General features: G+C 45.5%; 1 protein-coding gene across 1 annotated transcript; it reads left to right on the top strand.

Moving 5' to 3' along the window:
* Window positions 1–5,444: 5,444 nt before the first annotated feature.
* On the top strand, window positions 5,445–25,639 carry Ddx21 (DExD-box helicase 21). The gene is made up of 15 exons (NM_001037201.1): window positions 5,445–5,575; window positions 7,916–8,347; window positions 10,592–10,667; window positions 11,678–11,856; window positions 12,695–12,812; window positions 13,802–13,987; window positions 15,064–15,209; window positions 15,881–16,030; window positions 16,827–16,988; window positions 17,842–17,961; window positions 18,888–18,961; window positions 20,059–20,218; window positions 21,066–21,200; window positions 22,925–22,969; window positions 23,373–25,639. Exons 1-15 carry the CDS (start codon window positions 5,489–5,491, stop codon window positions 23,649–23,651), a joined length of 2,349 nt encoding a protein of 782 aa, NP_001032278.1. The 5' UTR covers window positions 5,445–5,488; the 3' UTR covers window positions 23,652–25,639.
* Window positions 25,640–25,989: the final 350 nt, after the last annotated feature.

Genomic DNA, 25,989 nt, shown 5'->3' with positions numbered 1-25,989 from the left:
GTCAAAGGTGATGAGACTCAAGAAACAAGGAGCACGGTTGGGGATTTAGCTCAGTGGTAGAGCACTTGCCTAGCAAGCACAAGGCCCTGGGTTCGGTCCCCAGCTCCGGGAAAAAAAAAAAAAAAAGAAACAAGGAGCATGGTATATTACAGAAGGGTTTAGGAGATAGAATTGTTAGGAAGATGAAAGGAAGCAGGAAACCAAGATTTTTGTCTTTAGGATACTGACACTCATGAGGCAGAGGCAGGTGGTCTCTGAGGACAGCCTAGGTTATACACCGGAACCCCATCTCGAAAAACAACACCAAGACAGACACTGAGGCAAGGAAGCAAAGATCTCTGGGAAGGAGTAGAGACATGATTAATTCAGGGCTGTGTGTGTGTGTGTGTGTGTGTGTGTGTGTGTGTGTGTGTGTGTGTGAAGGAGTAGAGACATGATTAATTCAGGGCTGTGTGTGTGTGTGTGTGTGTGTGTGTGTGTGTGTGTGTGTGTGTGTTCGTGTGCGCACATAAGTGTGCTCTCTACATGGTTCTGGCTGTCCTAGAACTCAATATGCAGACCAGATTGGCCTTGAACTCTAGAGATCTGCCTGCCTCTGCCTCCCACTGCTGCTATTAAAGGGGTGCCATTACACCTGAGTGTTGGGTATACTTTAACATTGAGTAAGTCCCATGAGAATCCAGGAGATAAACAGTGGACAGTTGGGATCATAGCTCTGAAGCCTGAGATTTCCTACAGAGATACAGATTTGGAAATAATAGAGTTGTAGTCAACATAAATACAGTTATGCAAGGAGAGCATTTTAAGAGTCAAGATTAAGGAAGGAACCAAGAGGTATACGGATATATTTCATACATAAAGTGAAGGCAATCCCAATTGACCACAACATTGAGGAACAAGAGGGCAGAAAGCTAGGAATGGCAGCCTTTCATAGGGAATAAGGAAACAAGTCTGAGCTTGTCACTAGATTTGACAAAAGGGAGGTTTTCTGACATAAAGAACGACCTTGAGAGTAGAAGCCATTTAGTACTAAGCAGTAAAAGGAGGCCAGAGTAGAAATAGTGGGCAGGGTGGCATACACTTTCAATTCCAGCGGGTGTAATTCTAGAATTTTAAAAGGCCATTGTGGGGTTGGGGATTTAGCTCTGGTAGAGCACTTGCCTAGCAAGCACAAGGTCCTGGGTTCGGTCCTAAGCTCCAAAAAAAAAAAAAAGCCCATCCTAAGACTCAAGTTACACATGTAGCCAACATGAGCTCTTTCTAGAGATTTGACTGGATGGGGAGAAGAAACTAAAGTTATGAATAGAAAATGAGGACTTTTGTGCAGGAGGATGATCCAGAGGGGGTATGTGTTGAAGTACTAGCAAATCAGAAAGGAGAGCACTGTGGAAACTGAATGGAACAGGATCCCTATCAAAACACAAGTGTAAGAAGTACAAAACTATGGAGTTTAGCTTTAGGTAGATGGGAGCAGTGCCTTTCTGTATCTTGTCAGGAAAATAAATAATGTATTTGAGGGTAGTTGTTGAGGTAAAAAGTAGAGGTTAGCCGGGTGGTGGTAGCACCCAGGAGCCAGAGGCAGGTGGATCTCTGTGTTCCACGACAGCTTAGTCTGCAGAGTGAGTTCCAGGACAGCCAGGGCCATACAAAAAAGCCCTGTCTTGAAAAATCACAAAAAGGCCCAGGTTAGATTTGCAGTGTTTGCAGTGTGAAGAATGAAGTGATGGTTTCCCTCAGCCACAGTTCTAACTCTGTGTGGGAGTGAAGACGGAAGCTGATGACTGACCACAGGTGGGTTCCTCGATAAGAGATGAGAAGATTGACAAATCACACACGCTATTCAATTAATGTCTGTGTCATGTAGACTGAGGAGAGAATGAATACAGTGTAACAGGGCAGAGAACTGAAAGCCTGTGAGAGCCAGAGAGATTTGAGATCTAAAAAGGGTACAGCTAGAGAGATGACTCAGTGGTTAAGAGCACAGTGTTCTTGCAGAGGACTCACGTTCCATTCCCAGCACCTACATCAAGCAGCCCACAACTGCCTTAACTCTCGTTTCAGGTGATCTGATACCCCTCTTATCTCCTGTGTGTGCGCGCACGCACACACACACATATGCACATGCACACATATGTACACATACTCATATACACATTGTTTTTAAAAGAATATGAATTAAAAAATAAGTAGGGGAATAGGCCAGGCATATTCCTGAATACCTTTAATGGATGAATAAGGAAGAGGTAATGGGTCTCTGAGTATGAAGCTAGGCATAGTAAATTCCAGGCCAGCCAAAGTTTTATGGTGAGACCACTATAAAACTAAGTGGAACACTTAGAAAACTCTGATATGTGGACTGTTTGGGAACAAACGTGCTTAATTGAGGTTGATGGACTGGGAAGTAACTGCCACGTTTGTGGACAGTGAAAGACCAGGTAGCTAACCAAGAAGATTGACTAAACACCATAGGGATCGCAGTATTTACCCAACTTACTCGGAGGACTAGGAATACATGCTCTTTTAGCTTGGAAGAGACACCAGGACCAAGACAACTCTTGTTAAGGGCAACGTCTAATTAGCAATTGGCATGCCGGTTCTGAGGTTCGGTTCAGTATAATGTCAGGAAGCATGGCAGAATTCAGGCACATATGGTGCAGGAGTTGAGAGTTAGGCATCTTGATCTGAAGACCACCAGGAGACAGTCTCCCAGGTGGCTAAGAGGAGGATTTCAAAGCTCCACCACCACAGTAACACATTTCCTCCAACAAGGCCCCACCTAATAGTGCCACCTCCGGGTCAAGAATATTCAAACCACCACATTCCACTCCCTGACCCCCATAGGTTTGTTCAAACATGAGAGGGAGCCCTACCTAGCCATAGTCTAACTTCAAAAGTTCCCATAAATTCATCCAATCACTTAACTGTAATCAATCAAAAAGCAGATCACCTACCTCCAACATCACAGGATATCCACTATTCAAAAATGTCATAGTGAGGAAATACCTGGACCAAAGCAAGACAGGAAGCCAGCTGGTCAAACTCCAAGCTGTGTCTCCATGTCCGATGTCAAAGTGCTCATCAGATCTCCAACTCCTTTCATCCTTGTTATTGACATAGCTGGAACTCAGCAGCAGCAGCCTTGTCTTTGGGCTGGTTCCACTGCCTGTCAGCTTTCCTTGGCCCTATTGTAACACCCTCCCTGATGTCAAAGCATCTTTGTGGCACACAGTTTAAATTCAGTAGGTTTTCTTCCCATAATTTAGCTCCTTTCAGCAGCTGCTGTTCAACTTGGTAAAGCATTATGTAACCTCTGGGATTCCTGTGAGGAAGAGGTTGCTGACTTGTCACCACTAGTGGGTCTGCCCCTTTGTGATTGTGAACTCTAATTTCATATTCAAGTCTCTGTTACACTACTAGTACGTTCACATCACATTATGCTATGTCCACAGTGTTCTGAGCAATTTTTGGTGAATGAGCAATGCCTGGTTTCTCCTTTCCAGAACTCAGAATCTAGTGAAATAATAGGATATGTAAGTCCAAACTCATGGCAGCAGTGACTAGCAAGTTCAGACAGCAAGAGACATAGTAGAGCTTCACTAGGCAGAGACTGAAGAGATGGCTTAGCTTAAGACCCAGCCCCAAGACAAATGTCCTCTCTGGTTTCCAAGGATAGCAGAAGGCATGTGCACAACCACATAGACTCAAACATACATGTAAAACCAGGCAAAAGCACAGAACAGCTAAAACTAACATTGTCTAAGGGTTCTGAACTATATGTAGCTCTTATTGCTGTGATCTTCCCTGAGGAAAACAGTGGTGAGTCACTGGAGGGTTTTCTGGGCCTTGTTTGGATCAGCTATTGAAAGGGTTCGTGGAGCAAACTGATATGCATGTAGGTAAATCCTGGCAAGATGCATTTCAATGATCTACCTGCTAAAGGTTACCTTTCCCATCAGTAGTGGCTTTTAACCAAAATAATAGCTTCTGTCTGAAACACAACTTTAATCCCAGCACTTGGGGAAGTAGATGAAGGTGGATCTCTGCGTTCCAAGCCAATACACACACACACACACACACACACACACACACACACACACACACACACACACACATTTTTTTTCCTTGAGCATTTTGCATTTCCAGCCTTCTGAAGTTCACCTCAGACCCAAAGTCCAAAGCAACAGTGTTCAAGATTTGAATGGCAAATGAATTTCTTCCACTATACTCTGCTGTCTCCCCCAAATTAGCATAATATTAAAAGACATCTATTTAGGAGCATTTTCTTAGAGTCTGTGAGATGGTGCTTGCTACCTCGTGATGCAAGCTTGAAGAACTGAGTTCTATAGTCAGAGCCCACATAAAGAAAATCGGTTCCACTCTCATTTTTTAAAACTACTATGATTAACTGTCTCTCATTCCTTGAATCACTGGCTCTTCAGAAGAAGTTCAAAAACTTATTACCAGTGTGGTGGTGCAAATTTTTAATCCCAGCATAGGTAGATCTCTTGAGTTCAAGAGCAGTCAGAGATGCACCTCAAAACTAACATTGTCACTGATCATTCAATTGGCCACTTTCCCTTATCTAATGGAAGTAATAAACTGTCCAATTTAAGAATCTTTGAGAACCCATTCCAAGTCTCAAGGCCCTGTTATTAATCATAAAATTTTGTTGCTACTTCGTAACTGTAATTTCGCTATTGAATCTTAATGTAAATATTTGATATGTGACCAAGGGTAAAAGGGTCGTTGAACCCCAACTGAGTAGCGACCCAGGGATTGAGAAACTTTGGTCTATAGTGCTTGAGGACAAACAGGGCTTATTAGAATCCTGTCACTATGCTCAGGAGAATGCTCAGGAAGTTTATCAAGTGCACACATGAATAAAGGGCCAAACTTCTACCTCTTGCTCTTGAGTGCTGAGATTAGCGGTGTGCACCCTATACGCCCTGCCAATTCTGGTTCTTTTAAATTGCTCATATTGTTGTGCGGCATGCATATGGATGTCTTGAGTGCCATTGCACGGGTGCGCTTAAAAACAAGTAGTAGGCTGCATAGTAGATTCTGTTTTCAAATTCAGGTCACCAGGACCAAGGTATCTCGCTGGTCCCTGAATTCCAGTGCTCACCAGGCACCTGGGTTTAGCTGTCACCTCCCATCAGTTTTCCCACAGGTGGCGTACATATCGCACGACTTTTCGTGGAAAAATGTTGCCGGCTGGTAATTCCAGACTTGGGAAGTGGAGAAGCAGGGTCAGATTCAAGGTCGCTAACCAAATCTAGCCGGCTCTCTCCTCCACGCTGCACAGACGGATCCCATCCAAAGCCATGCGAATCGCAGCCACACCGGTGTACGCTACTTCCGCCGGATGCGCTCCGCTCCGGAAGTGACGAGCGAGGCCGGGCTGGGAGGCGGTCGGCTTTCTCTGTCGCTCTCTTTCCTTTGCACGCGGTTGTGGAAGCCGGTAGGCCTGAGCTGCTCCTGCTGAATAATGCCGGGAAAACTCCGCAGTGCGTCCAAGTCGGAGTCAGAAGGGACCGAGGAGAGTATGGAGACGCTGCAGAAGCCAAGCGAGAAGGTGAGCCTGGGGGCCCTGAGCTGGGTCAGGCTGGACCCGGTGCGCGTGGTCGGCCCTCTGACACGCTGTGCCCGCTGGCCAGGCTTGAGAGTGCGGAAGGGGATTGCCGATCGCGTCACAGTGGGGACTGGAGCTGGAGACAGCAAAGTCTGAAACTTGCGCACATGGTCCGCATCTGCTGTGACACAGACACGATTCCCCCTTTAAAAAAAAAAGCTGAAAACGAGATGGTCTAAGTGATGATCATCAGTAAAATGATCTGCGTGAGCACTGTTGAATCTCCTTGTCTTTTCTTAAATCCTTTCATGAAAAGACTTAACTTGTGACAGTCTCTAATGATCTAAGTAAGAGGAGACGAAAATTATCCCGGAACTCCTATGTAGTACGACTTAGTTGAGGTTTTTTTCTGTCTCCGGGGCTTTTAAGGTAGGAGCCTTTTAAAGAAACAGCATTATTATTTGGATTAGGTGGAAACCACAGGGAGCAGCACAGCGTTCCCGGTTTGCGTCCGCGTGTTCTGCAGGGGGATGCTGAAGTCAAGAGGGAACCTGACCACGAGTTTATGTTCCAAACTCGACTTAATATTTTTCACATATGTAACAGATAGATGTTCACAGGGCGTAGAGATTGTCCATGATCCATTATTTTTAAGATGTGTTTTATAGTACCAGGAACCAAATCTTGGGCTGCTCACGTGTTGGCAGGTGCTGGGCCACTGAGTGGCAGCTCTATCCCTTAGCCCAGCGGTTCTCACCCTGTCAGATATTCTGCATATTAGATTTACATTATGATTCATAACGGTAGCAAACTTTGAAGTAACAACGAGATAATTTTATGGCTGGGGGGTCACTAAAATATGAACTATTTGGAAAGTTGAGAAAGAAAGACTGCCTTAGGCTATTATGTGAGAACTTAGTTAGTCCATTGCGATTTGGTCCTATGCTTATTGTCTGGGGCACTACTAGGTGGCTAGTAATCACTACAAGTTTTCCACGACATGAAGAGTTGTACTTTTAAATAAAGTTTCACATGTGAGAATGGTAGATTGGATGAAGTTTTTTGTTTGTTTCATATAGTGTCTATGTGAATTCACAGTGAAGTACAAACTTCTTGCGTGTTTACCATATAGAGGGGTTGGGGATTTAGCTCAGTGGTAGAGCACTTGCCTAGCAAGCACAAGGCCCTGGGTTCGGTCCTCAGCTCCGGAAAAAAAAAAAAAAAAGACAAAATAACCATATAGAAATTTAGGAGGGAAAAGAAAACTGCTTTTGCAATTATCTGAGGACACACAAACCTTTGGGCAGTGCTTGTTCACTGTTACAGTGTGTGCTCCTGTATGGGGATGGATGTGCTTGCCCATACAGCTAGTTAGAGGGCAGTGTTAGCTACCCCACCTCACCAAGACCCTAACCTGCATAACCCTGGTCACTCTGGAACGAATTCTGTAGACCAGGCTGGCCTCAAACTCCTGAGTGCTGGGATTAAAGGTGTGTATCGACCCTTCCCCAGCATGGAGTGACAAGGTTTCTCTCCGAATCTGGAGCCCTTTGATTCACCTAGTCTGGCTAGCTCCCTACTCCACCCCCACCAGCTGGGGTGACAAGCATGTGCTATCATACCCATTTTTTTCCCTGTGGGTGCTAGAGCTTCCTGTCAACCCCTCATGATGGCACAGTAAGAATTTTGCCTCCTGAACCATTTTTTGGAGTATGTAGTTTAGAGCCTTGGGAATCTCTCTAAAAAAATTAGTTTTATAATGGTTGGCTGATAAAACCTGACTTAGTTTGAAGAACTCTTTTATTCCCCCATGCTAATGACTATTGGTATATACTTATTTCCACTTATCTAAGAAGTGGTATTAAAAGCATATTGTGAGACTTATTTTTTAATTAAAATTACATTAAGCCAGGTGCAATAGCATATGACTTTAATCTTAGGAGGCAGAGGCAGTCAGATCTCCATGAGTTCAACAGCAGCCTGGCCTGCAGAGTGGCCCAGGATCGCCAGAGCCACACCTTGTCTCTCTAACGTTGTGATTCTAATTACATCATCACTCCCCCTCCCTCCCTCCCTCCCTCCCTCCCTCCCTTCCATGTAATTTCCACTTTGCTCCATTTCAAATCCATGGTCTCCTTTTAAAGTGATTGCACACACACACACACACACTGTACGTGTATAACATCAGGGTTGATTTTTAACTTCTACAGCGTTGAAATGCCTAAAGCTGTGTTTTTCACAACTGTAAGTAGTCCTGTGGTAATCCAGAATTGATGGGCCTTATACAGTATAGCAGCTTTATTCATTATTGCGGTTTTTGCTGTGTCTTTTATAAATTTTTAGAAAACTAGAAAAGAGAAGCCAAAATCTAAGACTGACGAGGCAACAGAAGGAGTGGAAGAGGCCGCTTCCTCCAAAGTGAAAGCAGTTAAAAAGAAAGGGCCTTCTGAGGATGATGTGGGTCCCCCTAAATCCAAGAAGGCCAAGAAGCAGGAGGAGGAGCCTCAAGATGACCCTGCTTCTAAAAGCAAAACCTCCAAGAAGAAAAAGGAGCCCCTAGAGAAGAAAGCACCCTCTGCTAAAACCAAAGAAATGAAAGCCGAGGAGCCTTCTGAGGAAGAGGCAGACGCTCCTAAGCCCAAAAAGACAAAGAAAGGGAAGGAAGCAAACGGAGATGTGGGAGAGAAGAGCCCCGGGCTGAAGAATGGGCTCTCCCATCCCAAGCCAGACTCCAGCTCCACCCAAGCTCCCGGAGAGGAAAGCGAGACAGAAAAGGTGAGCCTGCCTGTGTGTGCAGGACTGCGTTCCTTCTCACTGTGGGGCCTGCGCGCGAGCACTGGGCTTAATATTTTTTCTAGGTTTATTTTATTATTTTTGTGTGTTTGGGTGTTTTACTTGGATGTGTATTTGTGTGCCTTGTTTGTACCTGGTGCCCTTTGGGTCTGCTGAAACGGGAGTTATGGATGGTTGTGAACCTCCATGTGCATTCTGGGGGTCAAACCTAGACCTCTGCAAGAACAAGTGCTTTACTGCTGAGCCACATCTCCAAACACTTGAGCGTCTGTCTGTCTCTCTCTCTCTCTCTCTCTCTCTCTCTCTCTCTCTCTCTCTCTCTCTTTCTCTCTTTCTCTCTTTCTCTCTTTCTCTCTCTCAAGTTGATTTTTATATGTGTACGTCTTGTGTATATCGTTTGCCTGCGTCTATATCACATATGTGTACTTCCGTTGCCTGTGAGTCAGCAGCCTCTGGAGTTGCGCATGGAATTGAACCCCATCCTCTCTTTTGGTTTGGTTTTTGAGACAGAGCCACTGTACATAGCCCTGGTTGTTTAGGAATCATTATGTAGACCAGGTTGGCCTGTAACTCACAGAGAGCCATCTCCTCAGGGAGTGTTGCAATTAAATGCATGTGCCACCACACTTAGCTGTGTAAGTACATTCTTAATCAAGATTGATCTCTCAGGTCCCCATTTTTTTAAATACCCTTTTTTATCACTTCCCTGTGAGGGTTTCTCTGTAACCTTAGCTGTTCTGGAACTCACTCTGTACACTAGGCTAGCCTGGAATTCTGGTTTGCCCAAGTGCTGGATCAAAGTAGTTGGCCACCACTACCGAGCTTACTGGGTTTTTGTTTTGTCTTGTTTTTTTTTTCTTTTTTTTCCTTTTCTTTTTTTCAGAGCTGGGGACCGAACCCAGGGCCTTGTGCTTGCTAGGCAAGCGCTCTACCACTGAGCTAAATCCGCAACCCCATTTTGTCTTGTTTTTTGTTTTCCTTAATGAGATCTCATTTTGTATCTCAAATGCTAAAAATAAAGGCACACCCAGGCTTCTTTATTAGGTATCAAGGCAGGTTGAGACAGGGTCTTACTGTATATATTTCCAGACTGGCCTTGGACTCACAGTACAGCACAAGAGAACACACAGTTGTGTATCTGGACGTTGGAGGAAACTGAGGGGTCTGAAGGTTGAACTCTGGTGTCTTGTCAGGTTAGTCAGGGCTTTTACTCACTAAGCCATCTACCTGCCTCTACTGATTGGTTTGTCAACTGAGGTGTTTAGGTGAGCTTTTTTTCTCCTTTTAAAAGACATTCAGGGGGGGTTGGGGATTTAGCTCAGTGGTAGAGCGCTTACCTAGGAAGCACAAGGCCCTGGGTTCGGTCCCCAGCTCCGAAAAAAAGAACCAAAAAAAAAAAAAAAAGACATTCAGGGGCTGGAGAGATGGCTCAGTGGTTAAGAGCACTGACTGCTCTTCCAGAGGTCCTGAGTTCATTTCCCAACAACCACATGGTGGCTCACAACCATCTGTAATGGGATCTGATGCCCTCTTCTGGTGTGTTTTAAGACAGGGACAGTATACCTACATATGTACAATAAGTAAATAAATTTTTCAAAGATGTATTTATTATGTATATAGCATTCTGCCTGCATGTATGCCTGCAGGCCAGAAGAGGGCACCAGATCTCATTTATAGATGGTCATGAGCCACCATGTGGTTGCTGGGAATTGAACTCAGGACCTCTGGAAGAGCAGTCAGTGCTCTTAACCATGGAGCCATCTCTCCAGCCCTAAATAAATCTTTTAAAATGTCTTTATTTATTTTTATGTATGCAAGTACACTGTTGCTCTCTTTAGACACACCAGAAGAGGGCATCTGATCCCATTACAGATGGTTGTGAGCCACCATGTGGTTGCTGGGATTTGAACTCAGGACCTGTGGAAGAGCAGTCAGTGCTCTTAACCTCTGAGCCATCTCTCCAGCCCTAAATAAATCTTTTAATGCTCAGTTTTTGTGGAAGGCTGATGCACGTACCATGGTGTGTGTGGGTGTGTGTGTGTGTGTTAGACAACTTGTAGAGTCTGTTCTCTGTGGGTTCTGCTGGTCAAACTGAGTTCTTCAGGTTTAGACAGCAAGTGTCTTTGTTCCAGAGCTGTTTGAAAATGGCTTTTCTGTTTCTCCAGAGGGCTTTCTGCATTTACTGGTATGTGAATTGCTGATTTCTGTGGTCTTTTGCTTTGATAGGAAATACCCGTGGAGCAGAAAGAAGGAGCCTTCTCTAATTTTCCCATATCAGAAGAGACTGTCAAACTTCTCAAAGGTGAGGTCCGGAGCATCATGACTCTCTCTAACAGTGCACGGAGACCTTGCTTCTTCCTGCCGGCACCTATGCTACAGTGGAGGAGACCTGTGCATTACCTCTGGGGTTGTGCTGTCTGGGGTCATTCACAAGTGTGGTGACTGGCACCTGCCCTCCCTCCTTTCCTCTCCCCCCTTTATCTCTCCCCTCCCCCCCTCTTCTGTGTGTGTGTGTGTGTGTGTGTGTGTGTGTGTGTGACCTCTGCACACCAAATAAATAAATAAGGTAGAATCCTAATTGCCCATATCTCCTCTTGCACCTGAGGTTAGCCTCTCAGGGTGTCGGGTCCTTTGCTCTGTCTGTTCTACTGAGTAGTTCAGATGCTCTCCCCAGCACAGCGTGGTGTTGAACATAGACTCCGTTTTTAAAGTTCAGGTGAGCTTGTGGGTGAGATTTGATCAAAAGTGACAACCACACTATTTAAGTTACAATCAAAAAGTTATTAGAAATAATTTCCAGTCTAGTGGATTCTTCTAGGAAGACTTCTACTAGGAATATATTGACGCTGAGACTTCATAGGTAGATGTTTGTGAAAAGGTAGAAACGGGCTGGAGAGATGGCTCAGTGGTTAAGAGCACTGACTGCTCTTCCAGAGGTCCTGAGTTCAATTCCCAGCAACCACATGGTGGCTCACAACCATCTGTAATGGGGTCCGATGCCCTCTTCTGGTGTGTCTGAAGACAGCTACAGTGTACTCATATACACTAAGTAAATAAATAAATAAATAAATAAGGTAGAATCCCCTAATTCTGCAGGACCACAAAAATGACTGTGTTTCAGTTGGGGTTGTTTTTTTTTTTTGGTTCTTTTTTTCGGAACTGGGGACCGAACCCAGGGCCTTGCGCTTCCTAGGTAAGCACTCTACCACTGAGCTAAATCCCCAGCCCTGGGGTTGTTATTTTAACAAAGCCTCAAGATTTGATCCCTAAGGCTGAAAATAAAACAAAGGTAACACAATCATTCGTTCGCAGCTCGTGGGGTGAACTTCCTCTTCCCTATACAAGCCAAGACATTCCACCATGTGTACAGTGGGAAGGACTTAATCGCCCAGGCACGCACAGGAACCGGGAAGACCTTCTCCTTTGCCATCCCTTTGATTGAGAAACTTCAAGGTGGGCTGCAAGAGAGGAAGAGAGGCCGAGCCCCTCAGGTAACTGTCACAGTGCATCACAGGCTCAGGGACAGCTCCCAGAACCTCCGAGGTCCTTGTCTCACCCTGTGTATCTGAGTAGACTGGGGCGAGTCTTTCAGACGGCTGGCCATCAAGTCTGTCATTGTCCTGTAATGTGCCGCATGGCTGCAGTCATCCATACTTACTAATGTTCATATTTCCTTTAAAGTGTTGGAGGTTCTCAGTGCTCACAGACGGGGTCCTGGGTATTTGTTTATTTTGTCATGGTCTCTAGACTTGGCTGGTACTTAGCTCACAGAGACCAGCTTGCCTCTGCCTCTCGTGCTGGCAGTGTAAAGGTTTGTCCTCCCACACCTGGTTCTGTCATTGTTTCTGCTGTTACCCAGATGTGCCCAGTGAGTAAAGAGCCTGCCTGCTGTGGTTGGAGTCCAAGCGTGGTCTCCAGTGGGTCCTTGGACTCCAGCATTTCCTCTTTAATTTCTGCCTCAAAGGTTGTTGAGCATTAATTCTGAATAAAAAATAGAAAGTACTTTGAGTCGCCTAAGGCATCAGGGAAAAATGACAGCTAATGTTGGGTGTAGCTCCTCTGGGTTCTTTTCTTGGCGGTTCTGCACTAGTCTCTGGAGCAGTGGCATGTACACACCTACTTCTGATTGCTGTGCTCACAGGTCTTAAAACACTGCCTGGGGGAAGACGGTATTCGCTCCTGGCATGTAGTATGAGATTTACCACACAGCACATGGTGACTTTTTTCCGTATTTAGCAAGATGGTTGGATGAGTCGAGCATTGTGAATTCTGCAGTGGCTGAGAGACAGTTACGACGCAGTACTTAGAAATCCTGTGCTTCTCTTCCAGGTGCTAGTCCTTGCACCTACAAGAGAATTAGCAAATCAAGTGAGCAAAGACTTCAGTGACATCACCAAAAAGCTCTCAGTAGCCTGTTTTTATGGTGGAACTCCCTATGGTGGTCAAAGTAAGTACATTCAAATGCTGGAGGAGGGTGTTGTGGGTGCCTTCTCAACTTGAAGTGTGTCATATTTTGGGGTCTCTTGCCTGCTGTTGAAGGATGGCGAAGAGAAGGGTCCTAGGTGATTTTAGGTAAGTAAGTCTTAGGGTGTTCAGTATTTATCTGATGACCAAGAGGACAGACCCAGGGTGCCCGTCTCACCCCTTCTACATGTGCATTTCTTGCTGTAGGTGGCCCTTTTTTCACAAGCATCAGCTTGGGCTATAGTCTCTTCTTCCTATCCTAGTCCTCCCTAGTCAGGATGCTGCTCTCTTGGAAAGGAGAATCAAACATCCATACACAATGAGTCTGGTTTCCATCCTCACTGACTTTGGAAGGCCTATGTTTGAATCTTGACTGATGCCATACTAATTAGATGTCCAAGTTGGTTCATTTTCCTCTTAAAGAAGGTTGTAGTAAATAACTATGGTGCCTAGTGTAGACCATAGACTACAGCAGCAGCGGTCAAAGCCTCCAGATTGCCCTCATGCCAGGCCCGGTGGGTGGGCACCACAGTCCCAGTGCTTCTAGAGCTCCCTAGAGTAGTCACCCTTCTATGCCTTCTCACTTTTACATCCAGTCACGCATGAGTGACAGCAGGGAAGAGGGCTGGGTTGAGCAGCACTCCAGACTACATACTGATATTGTGTCTCAAAAGGAATGATTCTGGTTCTCTAAGAGCATCACTTAAGGTCTGTGAAGTCCTGACATTTTCTGCCAGCCAAACAGGAAGTCATTCTTGCACCACTATTTCCCAGTAGATCATTTTCCTACTGTGTTAGCACGCTGGCCCAGCCATGCTCACAGGAGGAGCACATGAGCCTCCACTATTGTTGCTGTCATTTCTCACCACATATCACTTGGTAGTAATAGTTTGGAGTGAAATCCATTTAAATGGATTCTCCCAGCTTGGTGCAGGGAGCTTAAACGAGGCGTCTCTTGTGTGATTTTTGCAGTCGAACGAATGCGGAGTGGGATTGACATCCTGGTCGGGACCCCAGGTCGTATTAAAGACCACTTGCAGAATGGCAAGCTAGACCTCACCAAACTTAAACATGTTGTCCTGGATGAAGTTGATCAGATGTTGGATATGGGCTTTGCTGATCAAGTGGAAGAAATTTTATGTGTGGCATACAAGAAAGGTAAGCCCGAAATTTAGGGACTGATGGAGGGGACCTAGAGAAGGTTCATGGTGAGATTTTCTACTAGGAGATAATTCAGGACGCTCAGAAAAACTTGGAATATTTATTTACTTTTGTGTTTTGAGACAGGGTTTCTCTGTGTAGCCCTGGTTGTCCTGGAATTCAATCTGTTCAAGGCTGACCTTGAACTCAGAAATTCTCCTGCTCTGCTTTCTGAGTACTAGGATTAAAGGCATGGGCCTGGCTAAAATGTAGAATTAAAAGATTGTTATATAATTGGTGAAGGCTTGGGAGAATAAAATAATAATTTCACATTCTGCCAACTTGCCACACTGTTTCTAACAGCTTTCCGTGTATTCCTGGTTTGTATGTGTTAAGTAAAAATCAACTGTTAGATATTAAAACTTTGTCAAGTGATTTATTCTACCACCTACATCATTTTCTCACCTCTACTTTATAGTGGAGTCTGGCTCAGTTAGAATTCTGCATACCTCGAATTGGTTCTGTGACACAGGTCTTCATGAGTAGAGCTACGGATTCAGCTGCAAAGCGCACTGAACTGATTCTGTCAGCTTATGCGCTTCGGGGCTTCTGAGAACAGTAGTGCTCCTAAGTCTAGACGAGCAGATACATTGAGGGTCTTCTGCGGTTTAGGGGTGCTGAGGATGGAGCTGTAGTCTCACTAGATTGTACTCCTAGCCCTCGTTCTGGGTTACTAAAGTACTAAACTGTCGTGGGTTTTTTTGCTGGCTGTTGAGTTAGCAATCCGTGTTGGTTTCTGGACTTTGGAGGCTGGTTGTCCAGTTGGTGGGCCTCCTTCGTGGGATAGATTTCCTGTGAGAGAGAGGGCAAAGGCTGAAACAAAACTGACTGCACAGACTTGGGTTATGGGGGAGTCCTTCACGAAGACAGATGAGGTTTGGGGGTGAGGGTTGGGTCTTTTTGTTTTTGTGTCTTCGATGCACGGCTGCAGCGGTTAGTGGTCACGGCGCTGTGTTGCGAGACGCCGGGTGAGGTGGAGTGCTGTGTATGCCGGCTTGCTTGGATTATTCACACTGACTTCTTTTTCCCCCAAGATTCTGAAGACAACCCCCAAACATTGCTTTTCTCTGCAACTTGCCCTCATTGGGTATTTAATGTTGCTAAGAAATACATGAAATCTACATACGAACAGGTGGACCTGATTGGTAAAAAGACTCAGAAAGCAGCCATAACTGTGGAGGTAAATGATTCATTTAGTTGCCGGAATTAGTATGGAATTGTCAATCATTGTTTCCTGTCTGATAGTTTCAACAATAGCAAATACAAGCTCTTTTTCCAGATAAATACTAAGTCCCTATGCAGAGCCAAGTGACATCTCTTCTATGCATGGTGTCTGTCTTTCTGGATTTCACCATTAGCAGGCTGATTTCAGAGTCCTGGAACCTTGTGTTTGAATGAACAAACTGATTGCATTAGACTTTAGCCACTGGTAGGCAGCAGAGCAGTCTGGAATCTGGTTCATCTTAGGCTCCGGTACCTAGATGATTCCATTTCACCCAAGAGCGGGCCTGGACACAGTCATTGCACTTTAAGTGGACGAAGGGGCATAGCACACACAGGCAGGCCTACCTTGTCCGGTATTTGGTTCCCTGTAGGAGTCTAGGAAATAGTGTTTTCTGATTACATTACAATGCAAAGACACCAGATGCTCTTTGGAAAAAGGCAGGAGACCTGGAGATAGACCATGTTGCTCCTGACTTTTATTTAGTTTCTTTTTTCCCTCTAAGCAGTGGTGGCAGCAGACAGCCCTGTGAGGCCTGCATTTACTTCAGTACCAAGCAGTAGACAGAAGTGTTGAGAGGGAGCTGTGATGTCCACCCGGCTTTACTGAGTGTTGTGTCCTCTCTTAAGCACCTGGCGATTAAGTGTCACTGGACAGAGAGGGCAGCGGTGATTGGGGATGTGATCCGAGTGTACAGTGGTCACCAAGGGCGTACAATCATCTTCTGCGAAACCAAGAAGGATGCACAGGAGCTGTCGCAGAACACGTGCATAAAGCAGGTTGGTCCTTGTCGTGCCTGAGCAGTCGGGTCTTCAGTGAGGCTGTACCCTGCACTCTGCTTGCATTCCGGTTTGCAGTTACCCAGTGACTCAGGTTGTGTTAGATTAGGAGGAGAGTTTCTGCTGGTCAGGGCTTGTGTAACCCAGCAGCAGTCCTGCCTCACGGGTTGTGATGAGTGCAGTTAGACATGCTTGATGTAACAGCTGAGGGTTGCAAACAGTTGGAAGACTTTCCCATGTAAGAAACATGTGTAAGAAGACATCTGCTCTTCATAAAATAAATCTTTGTAAAAAAAAGAAAGGTTTGGAAAGATAGCTCAGTGGTTAACAGTAGTTTGCTTTTTCAGAGGTCTTGTCTTGGGTTCCCTGCAACCGTGTGGTGGCTCTTACACAGCCACCTATAGTGAGATCTGATGTCTTCTTCTGGCCTACAGGTGTACATGCAGACAGCACTCATGTATAATAGAAATAAATTTAAAATAAAAAAAAAAGGCTAGACTGGAGAGATGGCTCACTGGTTAGGCTCACTGACTGCTCTTCCAGAGGTCCTGAGTTCAATTCCCAGCAACCACATGGTGGCTTACAACTCTCTGTAATGAGATCTGATGCCCTCTTCTGGTGTGTCTGAAGACAGCTACAGTGGATTCACATACATAAAATAAATAAATCTTTTTTTAAAGGGGGCATCTGCTTTTCAGTTTGTGATGTTTCCAGTATTCCCAAACTGAGCCTTGAGGACTGTTGGAGAGTGTCATGTTACATCTGGAAGTCTGAGGTCCATTTATTCCTTTGACAGGATGCCCAGTCCTTACATGGCGACATTCCACAGAAGCAAAGGGAAATCACCCTGAAAGGTTTCCGAAATGGCAATTTTGGAGTTTTGGTGGCAACCAATGTTGCTGCCCGTGGGTTAGACATCCCTGAGGTTGACCTGGTTGTTCAGAGCTGTCCACCAAAGGTATGTTTGCTGTTGTGTTTTCTTTGTCTTTTAATAACAAAACGAGGTACTGCTTTTGTTTCTTTGGGTTTCTAAAAGTCACTTCGTTGACTTATGCAGTTTATGCATGTAGATTATCAGTCATGGTGACATATACCTTTCCTCCAGAACTGAGTTTGACAGTTTGAGTAATATACATAGACAGTTCCAGGCCAACTATCTGCTACCTTGTCTGGCTTTTTATTTTATTTTCTGGTTTTTTATGTGGCTCTTGAAGGCTTGCAGAAAGGAATGTAATAGCCTGTTGGTGCCTTGTTTTAGATTGTGTCTTGCAGTGATGAGGCTCAGATGTATGCGTTTAGATGTCTGTCACCTCTCCATGCTTTCTGTTTCTGTTTTCTGCCTTCTACCCTAATATTTCCTCTCCACCTTCACAGTTCTGTGCTCTCAGACCTCCCCGCTCTTTCTGATTTTCTGAATTGTACCCACAGTTTAGATGGGTGGGTGGGTGGGTGGGTGGGTGGATTGAAAGAGGGGGACATTACAAGTTGGGCTGAGCATTCAGTGTTTGTCTTGGGCATTGGCTTCTCTATGTTCCCACAGATTTCATCATCTCACAGTTTGTACTGTGCCCATTTTCCTTCTCCAATCTTCTTTTGGACATGCAGGCTGGTTCCGTGTTCTGTTTTAAATAGGAACATTCACACTGAGTGTACGGAGTTAATGCTGCACCTACAGCCACCTGAAGCTTGGAAGTGCACATAACCCTGGGATGTTTGCACGCAGGACAGGGACCACTCTTTGATAGGTCGTGTCACTGAGCTCTGCACAGGCTGCCTAATCATCATGTCACTCATATGCTTGGTTTCCACAGGATGTGGAGTCTTACATTCATCGTTCGGGGCGGACAGGCAGAGCTGGAAGAACAGGGGTTTGCATCTGCTTTTATCAGCACAAAGAAGAGTACCAGTTAGCACAAGTGGAACAGAAAGCGGTAAAGTGATCTCTGAACTCATATTCAACATGTGCTAAGCTCTGAAGGCAAAGTCAGTCCTTGGAATCATGGCAGCTCTGTGCTGGTCCGTGGTAGCAGGCGCCGACTAACTTACATTCTGTACATGTGAAAGAGTTCTCAGGTAGTTCTGTGAATATGACCAGAAATACTACAGGAGGTTAGAGAGAGAAGGGTAGAAAGAGCATTGGAACTATAAAGGGACCTGGTGTGTGGTGCATGTAGCTACAACATTTGAGAGGTTGAGGCAGGAGGATCACTGTGTCTTTGAGACTGTCAGTAAAGGGGGAGGAGAGACTAAATTTCCTCACAGAAGTGATAATTCTGCGGATAGTCCTTCCTCTGGGAGCAGGGCCTTGGCTTCACCTAAGCCTGCCCCATACAATAGAAAGTGGGGGTTAGAGACATGCACAGGCCATTGTCTACAGCGGCAGTGGTACAGCGGCTGTCCCTGATGAGAGCTGGGAGATGGGCGTTGACCTGTGGAATTAATTCTGTCCCCAATCCCATAGCCTCAGTCTAAGGAGGTAAAAGCCTCACACCGAGGCTCAGCCTAGGACATAACTCCTTAGAACTATTAATCTGGGAAACACGGCACGGAGTAAAGTGGTTTATTTGGTAGATTTAAGAAATAAGTTGGGGGCTGGAAAGATGGCTCAGTGGTTAAGAGCACCAACTGCTCTTCCTGAGGTCCTGAGTTCAAATCCCAGCAACCACATGGTGGCTCACAACCATCTGTAATGAGATCTGATGCCCTCTTCTGGTGTGTCTGAAGGCAGCTACAGTGTACTCATACAATAAAATAAAATCTTAAAAAATAAATTTTAAAAAAAAAGAAAGAAATAAGTTACTTAACCTTAGTAGAAACAATAATCTTTTACATGAAATCCTGGTTTATTTTCTTGTAGGGAATTAAATTTAAACGGATAGGTGTTCCTTCTGCAACAGAAATAATAAAAGCCTCCAGCAAAGACGCAATCAGGTACGGTCTTTACCACCACCAAGGTCTGTGTTGGTGCTGCTTCTTGAACCTTCAGTGTGTCTTGTTTTAGTGCTTATGAGGAGTTAATACGGGACTGGGGAGATGGGTCAGGTTAAGGGCACTGGCTGCTCTTCCAGAGGTCCTGAGTTCAATTCCCAGCAGCCACATGGTGGCTGATAACCATGATGACCCTGGATTTGGTAGGAAGTTGGTTTCTACTGAAGCACATAGTTCGAATGGGTAATAAGTAGCAAGGGGGTCCACAGGCAAAGGAAGTGCTAGGAGAGCTTGAGAGCCTTCCCAAACCGTATTTTTAAGTTGATTTTATCGTAGCACATTTTCCATAAGAGCCCTGAGATGGGGTACTGTGAAGAACTAATTAACTAGTTCAGGAAATATGGGCTTGGTGACCAGGAAGGAGAGGCCCATTCCAGTAGTGGGAAGAGATATCATGTGGAATGTCAGCCCGTTGCCAGTACAGCTCACCTGACTTGGCAAAGCGACATGCTGATTTGTTGTGGCTGAGACCATGGCCAGCCTCCAGCAAGTACAGTGTTCTGAGACCTCATGTGGAGCACTTTGGGAAAATGTGAAACTGGCTGTGCTTTTGTCTGCTTCTAAAAGTAGCACAGTCTTACTAGTGATCACTGTTTTCTTTGAGTTAAATACTTTATATTCTCTCATTTAAAGGCCAAATGTGGGCCGGGCATGGTGACACGTGTCTGGAATCCCAGCAGGAGGATAGCCATGAGTTAGAGACCATCCTGCTCTGCGTGGCAGGTTCCAGGCAGATGTGTTAAAGTCTTATCCCACAGGGCACAATGAAGGCACTATGGAGCGATCGTGTCCTGTATCCCGAGAGTACTGGAACTCATGCTAGTAGAAGGCCTTGAACTTCAGGCCCTCCTGCCTCCACCTCCTCAGTGCTGGGAATGTGGCATCGCCTCTAGCTTATGAAGTGCTAGGAATTGAACCCGGGACCTCTTCGTGCTGGTGTGGCCACACCCTAGCGTGCTGATGCCCATTCCTAAGCTCATTTCTTCTGTTACTGAGGTGTTCTTCGTCTTAGCCTCTGAAAAGTTCCCTCTCACACACAGGCTCTTGGATTCTGTGCCTCCCACTGCTATTGGCCATTTCAAGCAGTCGGCTGAGAAGCTGATCGAGGAGAAGGGAGCTGTAGAGGCCCTGGCCGCAGCTCTGGCCCACATCTCGGGGGCCACATCGGTGGACCAGCGCTCCCTAATCAACTCACAAGCGGTAAGGTTTGGGCACTTTATAAGGCGGATTAAGCAAACTAGAAGAGTTCATTTGAACTTCCTGATTGACTTCCCCCTTCTTTAGGTAGGAAGGCACTGGCTGTGTTTCGCCATTTTCCTAATTAAAACCAAAGTCAATGGGGCAGAATAGATGAGTGTTTCCCAGGGGTAGATTGGAAGGAGAAACAACACTAACTACTATGGGTAATAGTTTACTTCAATTTTTTTTTTTTTTTATTTTTAAATGAAGGGTCAGTGAAACTCAGCAGGAATGAGCCATCTCTCCAGCCCGAGAACAGATTTCTGAACCTGATCCCTGGCCTCTACACAGACAAATAAGAGAATTAAAGTATGCTAAAATTATAGCTGAGTGAGGTTGTGCCCGCCTATAATCCCAGCACTCAGGAGGCTGGAGATTATGGATTTCTGTGAGTTCGAGGCCAGCCTAGTGGAACAGGCAGGGCTACACAGAGAAAGCCTGTCTCAAACAAACAAAGAAAACAAGTGATAAAACTGAGTTAAAATGCACTGACTTGAAGGCTGCAGTGGTGAGTTCCTTTGACACATTGAATTCCATGTGCCTATTGATTGTAGCCCCACGTGGCATAAGAAGTACAATGGCGATCACTTCCCTGTGCTCAACCAGTCCCCTCCAGTGCAGATCCTTTAGAAAGCTAAGGACTGGGTGCTGACATTGGTACTCCCAACAGTCTTCTAGGACTGCCCCAGCACTATGGCTGGGAGGTGAGCTCTCCGGGAGAGATTCTCTGGAAAGCCTTCCCTCCCCACCCAGAGCAGAGCTTATGGTGCCGATTGGTTTCCAAGTTTCTGCGCCTTTCTCCCCTAAGGGCTTTGTGACCATGATCCTGCGGTGTTCTGTTGAGATGCCCAACATTAGTTATGCCTGGAAAGAACTTAAGGAGCAGCTGGGTGAGAGCATCGATGCCAAAGTGAAGGGGATGGTCTTCCTCAAAGGAAAACTGGTGAGTGCCAGCCTCCAGGACCCTCATCTTACCCCGGAGGTTAGCCGGATGACCGGGGTGTGTCCTCTCCCTGCTTGGTGGGGTGATGCATCTCCTTCCTCTTCACAGTCATCCTCAGTGCTGTCCCCAGCCTAAGCTGCACACAGTGCCTGACCCCAGCACCCAGCTGCTTCCCTGCCATCACCATAAAGTAGCTTACGTCACTTCGAGATTTTGAGTTCAAGTTTGAAACTACTTTTGAAGTTTGAAGGCTACTTTTTTTTAAAAGATATTTATTTATTATCTATGAGTACACTGTAGCTGTTTTCAGACACCCCAGAAGAGGGCATCAGATATCATTACAGATGGTTGTGAGCCAGCATGTGGTTGCTGGGAATTGAACTCAGGACCTCTGGAACAGCAGTCAGTGTTCTTAACCTTCGAGCCATCTCTCCCGCCCGGAAACTTAAAGTTACTTAGCACCCAAAATGTTAAGGTATCGCTAACTTTATGGGAAAATGAGAATAAAAAGGTCAGATAAGTATTATTGGAGATATGGTCACACAGACATACATGTACACATGGATGCACATGGAAAAAATCCCAGAGCCTAGTATTAGGTAAAGGTGTTTGCGGGGTGGGTAATGCCTGATCAGGGAAACCATGAACCATCTTCCAAAAGCTGAGGGTAAACTTGTATCAGCCACCCTGTAGCACCCTGTAGGGCAGGATACCGAACACTCTGTACCTTATTCCCAGTGGAAGCTGACCTTGGTTACTGTCATAGGCTTTCATTGCCGTGAAAAGACACCGTGACCAATGCAACTTTTATATAAAGGTGAACATTTAATTGGGGCTGCTTACAGTCCATTATCTTCATGGTGGGAACTGTGCAGTGTGGGGGCAGACTTGGTGCTGGAGGAGCCGAGAGTTCTAAATCTTGATCCAAAGGCAGCCAGGAGGAGAGTTTTTCTTCTGCACTGGGAGGAGCTTGAGCATTTGGAGACCTCAAAGACACTTTGTCCAACATGGCCATCCCTCCTAATAGTGCCACTTCCCATGGAGCAATCATATTCAAACGACCACAGCTGCTTACAGAGTCTTCCACTCCACTGTTCTTTAAGCCTGAGCTCAGACTCTCAGTGCAGTTTCCTAGTCCTCAACCTGTATGGCGGAGTTCTTGGGGCATCACCCTGGTGTGATTGCTTACAATGGACGTCCTCAAGCCTGTGACCTACTCGGGCAACACCTCTAGACACCTGAATGCCCCAGTGTTCTAGAGTTGTCCATGCATGGAGAAGTTCACAAATGCCAGAGTCCCTTAGCATCTGACTGACACTTAGGCTGTGGCTGCATAAATCATGGGTGGGAAAGTTCAGGTCAAACTGCCGGTACAGGAGTAATTCCGTACTGTTGGTGCCTTCTCCAATTGATATGGAAAGTTCTTATCATCAAAGATCTGACAGTGTAAACCATATCCCTTTCCTAGTGTTCTCACAGAAAGCTGACTTATGAAAAACTCATAATTATGAAAATTATGAATCCGCAGGGGAAGATATTTAATCTGCTTTTTCGTTGTGTCATCTTGACTCTGGGGTAGCACGGTGCGCGAGCCAAGAACACCTGCTCAGGCAGCTGCAGATCCTCCCCTCCTGCTGCTGCTGCTGTCAGGAGCTCCTCGGGTGGCTACTGTCTTTGTATTTTGAGGTATCAGTTGGATTAACTCTTCCTCCTTTGGTTTTTAGGGAGTTTGTTTTGATGTCCGCACTGAAGCAGTCACAGAAATAAAGGTATTTTCTTTTTGGTTTTACTGATTGTAGACCATACAGTATTCATTCTGAAAGCAGAGTGACAGTGTGGGCTGCAGAGAAGTCTCCTGTGCTGTTGTGGCCCTGCTGCCCAGCCCGCCTTGCTCCTTCCAGGAGCTGGGCCCAGCATCTGCCCTGCTGCTCTTTGCAGGGCCCTCCCCTGTGATTTCTGGGGCTGGCCTGAGTGTGTGCCTCAGACAGCTGCAGCAAACTCAGAATATAGAGTGAGGACTGACCTCCATGAGACTTGTCCCCACACTAGCCACATGGCTTTGGGACTAGCAGCTTTTTAAACACTTGGTTAACAACATGACAATTAGTTTTTCTTATAGCTTTACCAAATTTCCATTTACAAAAAATCATGGAACAAACCTTCCACCCACAGGAGAAGTGGCACGATTCGAGACGCTGGCAGCTCACTGTGGCCACCGAGCAGCCGGAGCTGGAAGGACCCCCAGAAGGATACCGAGGCGGCAGGGGCCAGCGGGATGGCAGCCGTGGCTCTTTCAGAGGACAGCGGGGTGGAAGCAGGAACTTCCGGGGACAGGGACAGCGAGGAGGAAGTAGAAACTTCAGAGGACAGCGACCAGGAGGTGGCAACAAAAGTAACAGGTCCCCAAACAAAGGCCAGAAGCGGAGTTTTAGTAAAGCATTTGGTCAGTGAGTAGAGGCCAGAGGAACTTGTTCCCACCCCACTGTGGACCTCAGAGCCCGTCCTGCTGTCAAAGCCCCCAGTGCTTCCTTTTTGATCAATTCTCAGCCCATTTCTTGCAGAGACAGGCTTCTGAGCTGTCCAACTACCCATCCTAAACTCTGCATTTGGGGAAGGGATGGGAATGCATTGCTTCATTTTTCAACATACTTCCTAGATTTACAAAGTAAAACCAGCCTCCGATCTGCCTATCTCTGTGTTCTGTGTGTGCGCACTGGGGCCTAAGCTCAGACCCTCGCACATGCCCTCCCTACAACTGTTTCTCTGGTCCCCTGTACATGTTTCCTACTCATCCTACAAACAAAGTTTCCCAGGGGTGCCTCAGTCTCTGGGGGACCGTGCGAGCCAGGGTGGATAATTTTTGCATTCCTTGGCCTCTTGTTCCCCTCACAAACAGTTGCTGTGTTTATGTCTGGCAAGGTTTGACCTGAGCAGTGCTTCGCAGAAGCCATCTCAGACTTAGCTGATAGAACAGTTTGTAGCCGCTCTAGAGCGCAGGCAGCATGGGTTCACTCTGTGGTGTCCTCACTACTGTTTCTTACTGGGTGACTTGTGTTCCCGTGAGTTCTCCAGACAGTGTATATTGGAGTACATTTTCATAGGAGCCATGTCTAAAGTTCAGGCCCAGTGTGTAGACTTTTTCTTAGTTAATGAGACTGGATAAATGGCGTGTAATTGCTTCTACCCCACGTTTGGAAGATTGATTTACCAAGGAGTCATACAGGGAGGGTGGGGCTCAGTTGGTGTTGCTGAGGAAGGCTTCAAAAAAGCCACAAAGATGTCTTTCATCTTGACAAGTAAAGAGGTGGAAAAGCATGCTTTGAGTGGCGAGCACTTCCTGAGGTGGGGCTCCCGAAGGGACAGCACCTACTAGTGTGAGATCTTTTAAAGGGCACAGTGAGACTAGTTTGATCTATTGTAAGATCTGTTCCTGACGAGCTGCTTCTCTGGCTCAGAGAATCCGGCTGTGACAAGCTATGTCATTTTAAGTTGTTGCTTTGAGGGAACGGAAGCGTGGCCCCTGCCTACTGCTCAGTGTTCTTCATCTGGGAAACTCCCACCTAGCACAGAAGCTGGAGTGGTGGGGTCCTCTAGCCCTACTAGAGTCTGTACAGGAGTCCTAGAATAGACCTGGAAGGAAAGTCAGAACCACATGCTCTGGTTTTTGTTTTATAAACTCAGTTGTTTGGGTCAGCTAAGACCTTCATTTTAGTTAGTACAGTCCTTACCTCCCAGCCTTACCAGAACAGCATCAAAGGGCTCTGATACCCAATCAGCTGCTGTCACTGAAGCAGTGCCCTTTTTTCTATTTAAGTTCAGTTTCCCCCTTGAACTCTGACCAGATGGCTCATCCTCTCTGCCAGGGATTCTTTGGGGTTTTTTTCTTTGTTGACGACTCTCTGGCTTGTAATAAATATGGGCATGATTTAATGAAACATTTCACTATTGGGTAAGAATTCGCCATTTCAAGATGGTAGAAGGACATGCTGGCTCTACTTCCAAGAGGACAGCCTAAAACTAAAACCTTTTGAATTTTGAATTAATGGGTTACCCTATAGAAAAAATGATCTGCGGAAAACCAAACAGTGAAGGGAAAGAAGGAAAGAATTTCAATTGACACAATTTAAATAAAATATGGCTTTTCAAATAAAGGAAGAGAAGTTTCTTTTGGGTCACACAATCTAAACAATATTTATGTATAATTCAGCTCTTATTTGGCTTAAATGGGCTTAGTGGGAAATGTTATCATTTTTACTATTTTCTACAGAGAAAATATTTTCCAGTTTATCAAGTAACTCTGGACTTTGGAATTACCTGTTTTTATGTTCCAGCTGTCTATATAGTTGTTTCTCTGAAATTGTACATAAAATGTTTTTACATTAAAATGAATTACTGTATAAAGTACTGCATTATGCCATAATAAAGATACTAATGCTTTATATTTAGTTTTTGGTGGCTTTTACTTTATGAAAAAAAAGGCTTTACTTGTTTATAACTGACTGGTAAGTATACAAATCTAGTAAAAATTGGGGCTTGGGTTGTAGCTTGGTGTGGCTGCCTCCTGTGTATATTGCACTGGGTACGGGGTAGAAGCAGGAGGATCAGGTTAGAAGGGAGGATAGCCTTGGCTAAATCCTTATGAAAATAAAAGCAATCCTACGTTAACATTTCAGTAGGCAATTTTTTATTTTATGTGAATATACTCTTACTGTCTTCAGACTCGAGAAGAGGGCATCAGATCCCATTTACAAGTTCTTTTTTTTTTTTAAGATTTATTTATTACATATGA

This window comes from Rattus norvegicus, chromosome 20 (genome assembly GCF_036323735.1).
Source record: "Rattus norvegicus strain BN/NHsdMcwi chromosome 20, GRCr8, whole genome shotgun sequence".
Taxonomy (NCBI): Eukaryota; Metazoa; Chordata; class Mammalia; order Rodentia; family Muridae; genus Rattus; species Rattus norvegicus.
This window is presented reverse-complemented; position numbering and strand designations above follow the sequence as displayed.